Raw genomic sequence first — 13,005 nt, 5'->3', positions numbered from 1 at the left:
CAGCCTTACAACCGCTGCCTGTTCTTGTGTGCGTGCTTTGCCGGTCGCTTGAGCTTCAATGCTCGTGATAGTTGTCTTTGTGCACAAATCTCACTTTTGCGCAGCCGGTTGGATGTCTCCACGACGAAGATGCTAGTTCTGACAGCTTGGTAGCATGGTAGTTAGCTGCCTTGTTATCGTATTCAATGCGGTGAGATACGCCCCATTTATTGTTGAATCGGTTTCAGTCATAAATTTACTTGACTTCACTGTCGAAATTCCGTGAATGTATTAGCAAACGCATTTGGATGAATTATGAAGTAGGAAATATCTATTGGTTCGCATTTTGTGGCACCATGCTCGTTAGACAGGTATGTGAGGTGCGAATTATTCCAGCCTTTTTTTCAACCCTGAATTTTGTTTCCGGACATCGGACAGAGCGTGTTAGTAAAAGGCTATCATGGTAATCGCGTATTCTGGCCTCAAGGCTAAATCACTCGGCGAATCGGAAGTGTTATCTGTGATGTTCGCGTGGGTTCGTCATTCAAATCAGTTAAAAGAAGCTTATTCACAACCCATCCAGAGATTAAATGCGTTGCTTCTGAACATTTTGATAGAACATCTGGACATGAACGGAGAAAAGACAATTGACACTTAGGTTGCGGAGCAGCTGCCGGAAGCGTCTGTGTATCAACAATCACGAAGGAACACACGGAGAAGAATGCCATTGACAAAGACTCAAGACAGAAGACTTATGCTACTCAACTTCGAAGGTGAGATATTGGGAGAACCAGCTCCTAACGTAACGGGACTACATAACTACCAATGGAATAACCGTTTTTGTTTGTAAGCCCGAAGGTTCAGTGTTCCAGCTTACTTTCTTATCATTTTCGCGGCGAATTAATTCTCATCCATCGATACCAATGCCTTCGGATTTTTCGTAATCGGTTAAGCTGGCTATTGATCTGCACAGACACAATACAGTTGTAGCAACTGCAACTATGGGCACTGTGAGCCATACCGTTGTGCACGTCATTAGCCGAATGACCAAGGCGCGACTTTCCGTTTTATTCAGTAGGCAATGGACTTGGAGGTGACAACATAACCCAGCAACATGTGCATTCCAATGTTGACACATCTTTCAGGCATGTTTTTATCCGCTTCACGAAGGTCACCTAGAGTCCTGGTGAATCCAGAGTGGTCGTATTAGATCCACGGAGGTGACCGGATTGCACGCAACTACTTGAGCAGTTTTTGCCACAGATACTGCCAATAAGGAAGTTTTCACTGTAGACATTCATCCAATGCATCAGATGCGTTTTTCTTGTGGCGAGGAGCATTGTGCATCCGAAGAGTAGTCCACTTCCGGGTAAAAGGAGCAAGTTTACAAAGGCTATCTCTTCAGTAGAAACTAGTTTGTCTGTCTGGCTTGAGACTGGTTCTCATGTTCTAACACTGACTTCAATGGAGAAATCGTCTTCCAAAAAGCAAGAAGCTTACAAACACTGCGCATAAGATCCCACAATCTATCTTATTGAAAGCCTACGAGTAGACCAACTTTGTCCACGAAATATGAATCAGAACGATGAAGAATGCCACTTGTGTCGCTAGGATTCTGTTCAGACTTGTTCAGAAAGTGGAACTCCTTCCAGGCTGTCAAATGCATGTTATGTTCGAAACGCTATCTGAAAAATTTTCTGTACAAACCGGGCGTCATTCGACAGTATGCAGCGAAACCTCCAGGGGATGATTCACAGAATGTATTATAGCAATTTCACGAACTCGCAATTCTTACAAGACGTTATGTAAGCAACCACACAAAAAATCGTCAACAGAGCGGAATAATGATTTCCAGACACCGACACAAAATCTATGGTGATCGAGTGGGTGATTTGATTCACTGCCAACCAATGAACGGACACTCTTTTCAGCTGAGCGCTTTTCTCCCGTCTACAGTACGTCCTCCAAATTTTTCAAGATATCGGGTCCATCCCACATTAAATCTTTTTGCGTGCTACTCGCTTGCCTACTCCTTCCGGTATCAAACGATCTATCTCCACATGCGGATGAGTAAATATTCAGGATTCCCACTTTCGTGAAATACACTGATATGCGAACTAAATTCGTCTCACCAGGAGACTCAGCTAATTCCTTTATCTATGGTATGTGTTGAGTGTGCTGTACGTAGACCTCCTCATGTGTGTACGATATTCGCGGTCATAGTATGTTTCCCTGATGGGACATACTTCCTTATAAGGTTGGTGAAAATTCTTCGGCAACCAGCCGTACCAGTCAATGAAAGTTCGGTCAAAACTATGAGTTTCGAACTATCGGACATTGAAAGCGTTATTCTGACCTGCTCTGGACCTGGATTGAGAGTAGTTTTTGAACTAGCTTGCATACAACGGAAACACCAGTTAATTCGTAAACGAGAAACAGCGTGCGTCCGTGTCCTAATCACTACGGTCATGAAACCATGTAAAACAAAAGTTGACTTGGTTTCTGCCTTTCAAATACTCCGACTGGCCTCAGCTGAAGTGAGGGTACTCACTTTGATGGAAAATGGCTTTTGAATGGCAGGTGTTGGAACATCACATTGCCGTGTTACTTTGATTTCTCGAATAACTAAGTAGTCAGTGGTCTGTAGGTCTTGCCCAGTTTCACGCACGTTTCTACTCCTCTGGAATTTACTTCTTTCTCACCACTGGTCTGTCTGACACTTCGGTGAAATCAGAAATCCAAGGTGGATTTAAACAAATTGCTACCTCTTAGACAATCCGCCGACTGATCACTCTGTTGGTTGGTGACGAACAAAGGGAAGAAGGCCAACACAAACATAAGCACAATCGTCCTGTTCGGTTGTTTAGACTTTCCATTTTATGAGATGGGTGTTGATATATGCTAAGTTTGAGGGGACTAAAACGGCCCAAATATAGCCCTCTAACAGGTACGAACAACGATGAATCAGAAAACTCGTGGGCCACAACGCCAGGTCTTATGGCTCATCGCTGCTTACACATTATACACACGAACAAAATGTACGTAAAGTGATGATGCAAGGACGCTTCATTTGGGTACTATCTTGGCGGATAGGGTGTATCCATCAAATGCCCCACCCAGGATCGTCGTAGCAACTGGCCTGGTATCAAGACACTTGGATCCCCGTGGTACTTGATATGCGAAAATTTCGCGACTCCCTCTGACACAGTAACGTTTATACACACCCCGTATTAACCTTGGTGCAGCCCTGTAAGTAGTAGGTTCCCAATGAACAGACACTTTCCACCCTTATGGCTTCAGAGAGGATAATTCCTCCCTCTCGGTGCCACGGATTTCGTATTCGGAAATACACCGTTGCTCTACATGCCGACGCTGGATGTCTGCATTTTGCATGATGGATATTACGCCGCACCATCTCGTTTGAATCTGACCGCTCTGGAGGCATGAAGCAAGTGTTTAGTTTTGTTTTTATCTCTTGTTTGCAAGTCAGCAAACAAAGCCTTTTTCGTGCGGCTGTGTGCGATTCCGTTCCGTAGGCTGTTAAAAGTTTCATCCTCCACGATTAACAGCCTGGACTGATTTCCTTATGGCACGGTCTAATTATCCAAATAAACGATTAGCAGCTGACTTGGACGCGGTTTTAGCAATTCTAATGTCATATCGGGGCGAAAACTGCACAAGCTCATAGTTCACAATTGTTACCGGTGGCTATTTGGTTTGGAAGACCTAAGCTAGAGAGCAAATATCCGAGCTACGTTGTAACCACCATAGTCATTGTGTTGCCCCACAAAATGTCTGTTTCCCCTTCGCAAATGCGAAGGAACCCCTTATGCAAGCAGCAATTTTCATCCAATATCTCGTGGAATATTAGACGAAATGTATTTGCTTTATAGGGAGCTTATAGTTAAATAGCATACTCTGTAACCGCTACCTGGCCCGCGGGTATTCCAGCTTTTGTTCCCACAATGTCAAAACGAGCCTCACGTCCGTTAGCAAGCATGGTCTATGTAATGGTTGGGGTAAAACATGGCAAGCTCACAGGACGTATCCATTTATCATCGACAGCTCACCGAGAATCGCAAAGCAGGGATTTAACTCAACACGGACATTCCTTTTTTGCTGGCCATGGAGTCGACAAATGGCCATTGCTAGAGCTGGATCGCTTCCCAGATGGGCTTGTGATTCGTCTGGTGCGATTAGAACGGGGAGTTCATCAGCCAAGAAGTTACCTTGCGGTTTCTATTTCCGTCAGCGTTCTCCAGCGGTTACAGGGGAAGTGTCGAAAACCCGATTATATTCTCCGGAAAAGCTTAGCACCTCGAAGCCGTTACTGAAAAGACCTGCATACCACCGTCTTATAAGTAAATCCTCTTACTCTTCGGTAGCGTGAAACCTCCATGATTAGTGAGTAGAAGAAATGATCATTCTGTGAAAACGCACACGCGCATACACGCTGTACAAAAGCAATTGCAGTTTGAGTGAGTGTGAGATAGACGGTGCACCTTTTGGACGGACAAGCCGGACGCATCAGGTACCTCAGAATGCGAAAATATTCAAGAGACTGTGTACCTGAATGATCAAGTTCGAAAGCTCGCCTCTTACTTTTCCTATAGGTTCGTCTAGATACTGCTGTCAACAGCGATATGATGCAAAAGTGAGAGCCCACTAGCAGACCGCGTTTAGCTGTACGCTGTATAGTGTACAAGAAAATAGTAGTGTAAATCGTCGGTCTCAAATGAGGGAACCGTTTAAGTTTACGTGCATTGGACAATATTAAGTAGTTCACCGTGGAAAAACTCGGGATAGAGCCTCATTAATACTGAGTGCAGAAAGACTAACTGGCAAATCGCTTAACAGCCTTCTTCAGATGGAGGGTAATCCACCACCGAAATACATTAGGACGATGAGGAACAGCGAGCGCTTTGGAGACCACCCACTGAGTGTTCGCCTGGCCTGTAGTTTCGTAGTTCTTTCTGATTAGTCGCACGCACAATAATAGTATATTTAGGCCTGATAGAATAATGAGGGATGGATATGACACCAACGTGCAGAGGTAAAAAGTTAGCCCCTTGGAGGAAAGCTGTATGCGTCAGAAGCGACAAAGATCTAGCCACTGTTAATTAGAAATTTGGTTTGGCTTGTGTGGAGTCCGGTTAGACCAAGACCTGAATCGGTCCCCATGTGTGAAGCCGCTCAGTTCTGTGGGAGGACAGTTGCTTCACCGTATACCCCGACGGAAATATCCTATTGAAGAATAGGGCACTGTTATATCTGCTGATTCGCCGGCCTGTGATATCTGCTGCTGACCCGCTCCAGTGCCTAGTGTCGGAGAAAAAGGCTCACGGAAGGGAACACAATAGCTATATTCCAACAAAGTGGTTGCGAGAGTGCGAAAAGTACAACGGCCTCAAGCTTTTTATTGGAAGAACACTGTCTGAACTTGGTCCAATGCTGACGCATGCGGTCTGGCTTTGGTACGAGGCATCGACGTGCTGCATATTGCGGAGGCGTTGTCTGTCATTGATCAACGTTGACTCGCGCTGTCTGGCTTTGATGCAAGGCTGTGATGCGCTGCATATTGAGGGGCGTTGTCTGTCTGGTCAACACCCAGCGGAGCTGAGAGTCTCCGTAGATTCCGGGCATTCAGTGGTTGCTTTCAGGAAGCTGACCTTCCTGATAGGCACCTTCAACATGCGGTCCTCCTATCCAAGGTAGCTCCGTACTGAAGCCTCAATACCCCTAACTGGCACATCTATTTTAACTCCACTTTACCGGTGACAAACAACTCAAGGATGACAGTAGACACCGGTACTAGATCTCATGAGAACGTCGACATTCAACACTGATCTAGTTTGCTAACTTGAAAACGTCTTACTGATTGGTTCTCCGCCTGCCTTAGAACCTGGCTAACTTGGTGACCTGCTCACTTGACTTGATGAAACTTTCCCGTCAAAAACCGAACGTTGTCCAATTAAAAACTACTGATTGTTTACGAAGTCCTTCTGAAACTTTGAGGCAGATTCTCCAATAAGAGCCGGTCGGGTTAAAACCATTTTCAGAGCACCAACACAAATCAAACGAGTTGTAAAAGCTGCAACGTCACCTTCTTATTGGCCGAAAGAGTTACAAGATTTCATCCATAAAGCGACTCACCGGCACTAATAAAAATGGAAAAATAATTGTTCGGCTGTAACAAATTTTAGTGCGTAGCCGTGATGTTGCTCGATAGAAGCGCCACGGGCAATATACTGTCAGGTTACCCAAGCCTAGATACGAGCATCGTGGGGGTTGGGTTCGACCTTTCAGCCAGTAGATTCGCATCCTAACCATTTAGCTGGTTCGGGCTCAAACTCATCAGCACTGTACTTCTGTCAATCTCTGCGGTTCATCATCCCTGCTGCCTCACTGTCCCCATTCTGCTCCTACCCACTTTGCTGCTGTTGATTGTCCTGCTTATTTTAATATACCTATCAACCCATCTTTTTCAAAGACCAGTTGTCAGTGCGTTACCTACTGTCCCCGTCCTTTTGTTCCTATTCCCAGCACTTATAGCATACCAGCTGCGTATAATCCAACAGCTCCAGACGTCCCGTAAAATACTACGTCGCTCTAATCTTACAGGGACTCCCAACAGGCTGGTATGGGAAGCGTGCGAAATGAGTCTGAAGACGGTACTCACAAACGACCAAACATAGTTCGAAGTGTACTTGGGTGGATGATAAAACATGAACTGTCCAACAGCGACAAAAGCGAAGCAAAAGCTTGGTCTTTAGTAGTCGTCAGGATGTTGAGGTGGTTCCTTCTCCTCATTCAGTTTAATCAGATCATCAATACGCAGAATCGTGATGGCAGCTTCCGTTGCGAACTTCAGACTTTTGATTTTGGACACCATTGGTTCGAAGACCCCCAATGTCTCACAGTCCATAACACGGTGATTGTCCAAATCCAATCCCCACCTGTGAAAAATAAAAAGTCCTCGTCTTATGTAGGTTCTGAAAGTACTGTTACGACTGTCGCCGTTATGTAACCGACTTGTTTACAAGTCACTTGAACCACATTTAAAAGCAAAAGGGCGATGGACCAGACGATCGGGAAGCAATCTAAAGCAATGGAACAAACCAAAGGAGTGTGAGCCACCGTTAGGTGTTCAGGTGAAATAAAACCACACAGATGCCTGTACTTGAGCGATCTGCTACTGAAGGGCCCAAATGATGTCTCTGCATTACGCTTCCAATCAACCATGAAGAAGTTCAAGTTGATGGTGTAGTGCATCCACCTAACTGTCCACAAGATGAACATGAGATGCATAGAAGCTATACGAATTTATGGACGTTCGCTTGTACGACCAATGATTCAGCGAAAGGGGACAATACGTCCCCTAACGACACATCCCTCGGTTCAATTGGAAGTTTGCGCGGCGCACTGCTGAACTAACGCGGACATGCTTCGAAAATTTCGACAACTAGTGAGTTGGTATTGGTTTCAAAAGACAAGGCAACCCTGTATGAGTTTAGGTTAGCACAAACTAAGAAAGTGAGTGAATTAAAGCTATTCCTAACACTGATTATGGATACGTTGTGAAGAAGGGCGCCGGATAACTACATTAGGAGCATATGGAGGCAAATAGAGCGGACATAGATCAGGGTCATACACTTCTGTGTGCGTGGCAAAAAGCAGCCTGATCCATGGCGGAGTATGCACCTGCTATACCTCACCAAATCATCTGAGTGCTAGACTCGTCTAAGACGATTCGTTATGGAATCAAGGAGCGTTGAGAAGTAATTTCGAGGAAAACTGGTGTCTGAAACGAAAAATTGTGTTGGGACAAGTGAGGTTTGGCTCTATCTAGTTGCGCTTAAAGGCCACACAAAAAATGATGACAAAACATGTGTTGGATTATCCATGAAAAACAAGTTGACTGAGACACGGAGTGCCCAAGCAAACGGACTCTCACAGACTTGCTTTGAGAACCACAGACAGGACTTACCATTTGTAGTGAGATTGGTCCTTTTTAGACTGGCTCGTACTATGGCATGAGCGCAGCCGCGCAACGAGTTCGGTTGAATCAAGTCCAGCATTGACAGCCAGCTGCTTAGGGATAGAAAGCATTGCGCGTGCGAACTCTGCAATCGCCAACTGCTCGCGAGAACTCAGTGTAACTGCAAAGTTTTCTAAGTAGATGGAAATGGCAGCTTCACAAGCACCGGCACCAGGCACAACATCCTTGCTTTCCAACACACGTTTGACGACCTGAGTGCATGAAAGTCAAGGGAAGTCAAATGGGTGAATTAGTTTTCGTAGTCATAACTTCATTAACAAGTGATATTTAACAAAACCTCACAAGGAAGGTCCCTTCCCCAATAACTACAACAGCCACCTTTCCAAACAGAGATGATCACGACGTTAGCTCGCCTGATCCTGTTGCGGCTTTAACAGTTACAATATCGTGAATCGACTCCGCATATTAAGTAACGGCGGTCGGTAACTGGAAGTGACTGTCACCCATTTTTGTTTAGCGTCCGTTTAGCTGGAACCAAACCTTGAGTTACCAGCCTTGACACAGGTGTCCAGTTTGGGATACATATAAGCCAGTTATCAGAAGCTCAAAGACGACTGACCTTGTGACCCCTTTATCTATCGGTTATTTCGGGGCTACATGTGTGGTCCGAGAGCAGATTATCGGTTGGAATCTGTGTTGCTGGTATCGGCGAGAGCACGCAAGTTCGGATGGGCAAAAAATAACTTCAATCTACAACTGAGCGCAACGAGGAACGTGTCGAAAGTGAGCGAATGCATGTCACATTAGTATGCTGATGATAGATCAATTGGTTGGGAGTACGGTTGGGATGACACGACAAGGCGTTTCATTCTGATGCTGACATTCAGTGCCTCGTAGTTGGTTAAATAGGCAATTAGGCATACTAGCACATCCTGTAACTACCACCCAACTGGTACGAAGACAGTGCATTTCTCAAAATGATTATTACTAAAACTTACGATCTGTTGGCTAAGGAATTTAAGGCAAGATACTTCTGAGGTCATACCCGTTCCAGCGTAAGGCTATTAGCTGCATTGTCTGAGTTCAAGACTGACAGTTCATTGTAGGATATTGACGGGATATCCTGGCATCCAGCTGGACTTACTGCACCTGGGTTTCGAACTCAGAATATGCAAATAATATTCTCATTGCACAAGTAAGGAGAATCTTACATTAAAGACCCGATTACATTTAACAAATGAATAGAATGCAATGAAACAAGATTAAAATAACTCCAACAGTTGACCTCTCTCTGCTGAGCGCACGCCTCAGACTCCTATCTGTTTGGACAAAAGCCGGCCACTCAACCGAAGACACAGAAAAGAAAAGGTATTATGGGTTGAGAACCGCATGAACTTCGGCCAAGTTACTATGTGAGAAGATGCAACATCCAACAGCCACTCATGATTATGTGATCAATGACACGATACCTGTTTGATTGGTGATCTGTAATAGAGGAAGGTACTTTGAGTTTTGGGTTTGAACAAACACCAAATTGTAAATTACAATGTTGAAACTTGACCGACGGAACATTCAGTTTAATTGTTGGCAATCCATGACTATCGCAACCCCCCTCCCCCTCAGCAAAGACATTCAGTAAAGCGACCACACACTCAGTCTTAAATTGAGCTTCGCCGGCTTAGGCGGATTGCTTTGCTGCGAATTGAAGCACTAAAATCAAAGTGGATGCGGAGAGACCCAGTTTTGAAATAAAAATTGGAACCGTTACTCAAACTGAAAAAGGAACTGAGTGGGCGAGAATAAAACCGCCGTTCTTGGGCAGCAGCGGCAGCAACAATGTCTGAAAGCGATTGACCAATAGTGTTCAGGATAAAAGTCAGCGCAACGGTGGCAATAGATAGCTTGCGAAGCTTACCAAAATTGCATCATGAAGTGAGCGCTCCATCTCATCTACGTAAAAGTCATTGGCTCCTCGAAGAATTATGCTCGCCGCCGGATGTACTTTCGGACCCCGAAGAATGATCAGTTCGTCATCACAAATCCGTTCTTGCGCAACTTCCGACGCCTTGAAAATAAAAAAGCGATGGTTATGAACGTGTCTTCAGAAAGGCAGTACGAAAGCTGGTAATTCTAGGTTTTGGCCAACCGACACCATTCGGTGATATAAGTTTTAAACTGGAGAACAAAGTACGCTAAGTGAAAGCGTTCAGCTGTAGCACCCTTCCGGTGCCTAGCCGCCATGCCACCCAAAGGAAGCACGAGGGCTGGGATACTGCCAGGTTGCCCAAGCCTAGACAGGGGAAGTCGAGTGGCGGAGGTCGGATTCGAACCACGGACCTTTCGGCCAGTAAATTCGCGCTCTAACCACTTGGGCCATTTCGCCCCCGCTAAGTGAAAACCTTAAAACCGTAGCTCATTGTGTTTTTCCGGTAAACATAAATGGAAGAATGGGAGATTAAGGTTCGAAAAAGCTTACATTGACAAATGTTTAATGGCCGTAGTTCGGGAGAAATATGACCATGCGAAATAATACGGATTTAGCAACCTCAAGGAGAGTCCACGCGTAGTAAATATAACTGGAGCGGCACTACAACATACAGAAAAAACGGATTTCGGATACCAATGAAAAACCGCGAATAGCGAAAGTTCTGTCACTATATATGGGTCAAGCATGATCGATCGAATTAACAGAGACTAGAGACACAATTGCTCAGTGGAGAAATCTCAGCATTTTCCGTTCGTTCGGAACAAAAAAAGCCCGGCTTAGGATCCCGTCATGCTACAAGCCAGCTATACAGCGAACTCGTGTTCTTTAGGAATGGGTAGACATCCGAACTCTGCCTTAATTCACAACGCCTGGTTTGATCAAGGTTGTGGAGGCGAAAATTACTGATCAGTAAATGATGGCAGGTTTTCGAGAACGACGAAAGTGACCAGAATGACGTCTGGACCAATTAACGGTGGCATATTACAGACATTCAACCACTATATAGAAGCAATGCACTACTCATTAGGTTGCTAAGAACTCACCGACAGCCCACGACCGATTTCGTCCTACTTGAGGTTCATCAGGTAGGTGCAGTTCCCGAGTTTCCGTCAAACTTAGGTTTTACTTGAACCCGAATTGCATGAAATTAACGAAGTACACTCATTTGCATAACAATTTGGTTTTGACGGGAGACTCACTTGGGACTCGGCTGAATCTCTCGCTTTAGAGTATCATAAAAACGAGAGATTAAGCCAGGTTCCAGTGAGTCTCCCGTCAAAACCAATTGGTATGCAAATCAGTGTATTTCTCTACATTATCTGAAGACACTTGATCAGACGTAGTGGAGAGGCGAAACCCATAGGTAGTAAGCCGAAAAACCATTTGCTGTTGCTAACATCACCCAACGAACCTCAAAGAAACTAAGTCCGACCATCCACTGCACCTTCTAGACTCTAAACCAGAAAATTGTGGAAAAACTTCGCGTGCTCACCTTTCCAAGTTTCTGCGCATCAAATACCTCCTCACCCTCCATGTCAGACATGCTTACAATCAGTTGTCCGCCTGTGGCCTTGGCCATATTCTTCAGATCACTTTTTTTACACCGTCGCACAGCCATCGCATTGGCTTCCACGAAGTATTTCATGCACAAATCGTCGATTCCTCCCGTTGTTAGAATGACATTAGCGCCAGCAGCAAGGATTTTTTGGATGCGCTCTTTCGTAATGTCCAGTTCACGCTTTCTTATAGCTTCCAATTGATCCGGGTCATTAACGACAACCTAAAAGTAAGAGAACATAGTCGGTAAGACCAGTAACTTGTAATGTAAAATAAAGTCTGAATTTGGCGATAACGTACATATTTTATTAATACCTTGAATAAAGAGTAAAAACTAAAGCACTCAATAACGGGGTACACCGCTCAACGTCATGCGAATAGCACATCACGAACTTGTTGCCCAAACAACCCCCATTGGCTGTATGGGAGCGCTTCTTACTAAGGTAAGGACCGATTGATTGAAAGGCACAGATATATGGAAGGGGTATTCAGAACTTAGTAAAAGGACCCACGGACAGTAGTGATCGTCGATCAGGCTCTATCAATCTACAGTCGTAACCACTAGACGGGGGCTTTCTGCTGAGTATCCACTTCAGATAAGGGATTACGAGCTTCGTACTTGGTGATTTGGGTTTTACTTAGCTAAGAGCGCCGGGAGGACCAGGGGGTTAGTGGAAGCTTAGTGTACCTGAAAATGTATTGCACAAAGTACTCTGTTCTTGAGAATCACATGCTTTATTTTTTAATGGTGAATACCAAGAAGCAATAACAGTGGCACGCATACTAAAAATTTGTGTATTACTAAACAACGAATGGCTACGTAGTGAACGCAATAGCTTTGCTCCTAGACCGCCATCGGCTGCGTGACAGTCATTTCTGTCAGTCACTATCCACTGGTTTGTCCTGTCCCCCGTTAGGGGAGATGGCAACTACCAACGTGACTAAAATGACTGGTAAGGGCTTTCATGCTAGCCATGGACTGACCGCCTCTCGGTCTCTCCATCCGACAATGCTGGGTGGAGAAGGCTATATGGGGTTAACGGTCCTCTGGTATACGAAGTGCATGGCCTAGCAGGAGTAACTTGTAGTGTTCGACCAGCTGATCTACTGAGGGAAAGTGAACTTTTCTGAAGATCATCTGGTGTATCCACCAGACCAGCGTAATGCTTCGGAGGCACCAATGGTCAGACAAAGCTTCGGGAGATCTTACGCATGACGTCTCGAACACCCAAGGTATCCTCAGTCTACTTTTCGATGACAATGCTATATGGTCGTCGGTAAAAAAAACAAGCAAACTAAGAAATAATCAGGAAACCAGCCGCTTAGACGGAACAAATAATACGCGTTCACCTCAACATAGAGGAATCGCGATTAGACTTGCTTAGCGTAGGATTCAAACTCCAACTAGGATGAACCAACAACAGCAATCAAATCAGGTACATGGATGAGTTGGAAAACGACCGTGATGTGACAAGACATCAAA

General features: G+C 45.0%; 1 protein-coding gene across 1 annotated transcript in view; it reads right to left on the bottom strand.

Moving 5' to 3' along the window:
- Positions 1-6,591: 6,591 nt before the first annotated feature.
- T265_00146 (hypothetical protein) overlaps positions 6,592-13,005 on the bottom strand; it is a gene marked incomplete at both ends in the record, with an annotated part of 19,837 nt that continues 13,423 nt past the window's right edge. Inside the window, 4 exons of the mRNA XM_009163803.1 lie at positions 6,592-6,935; positions 7,967-8,229; positions 9,894-10,043; positions 11,458-11,745. Of these exons, the coding sequence (XP_009162067.1) occupies positions 6,749-6,935; positions 7,967-8,229; positions 9,894-10,043; positions 11,458-11,745 (888 nt within the window). The remainder of the gene's footprint in view (positions 6,936-7,966; positions 8,230-9,893; positions 10,044-11,457; positions 11,746-13,005) is intronic.

Source organism: Opisthorchis viverrini, assembly GCF_000715545.1.
Source record: "Opisthorchis viverrini unplaced genomic scaffold opera_v5_1, whole genome shotgun sequence".
Classification (NCBI taxonomy): domain Eukaryota; kingdom Metazoa; phylum Platyhelminthes; class Trematoda; order Opisthorchiida; family Opisthorchiidae; genus Opisthorchis; species Opisthorchis viverrini.
This window is presented reverse-complemented; position numbering and strand designations above follow the sequence as displayed.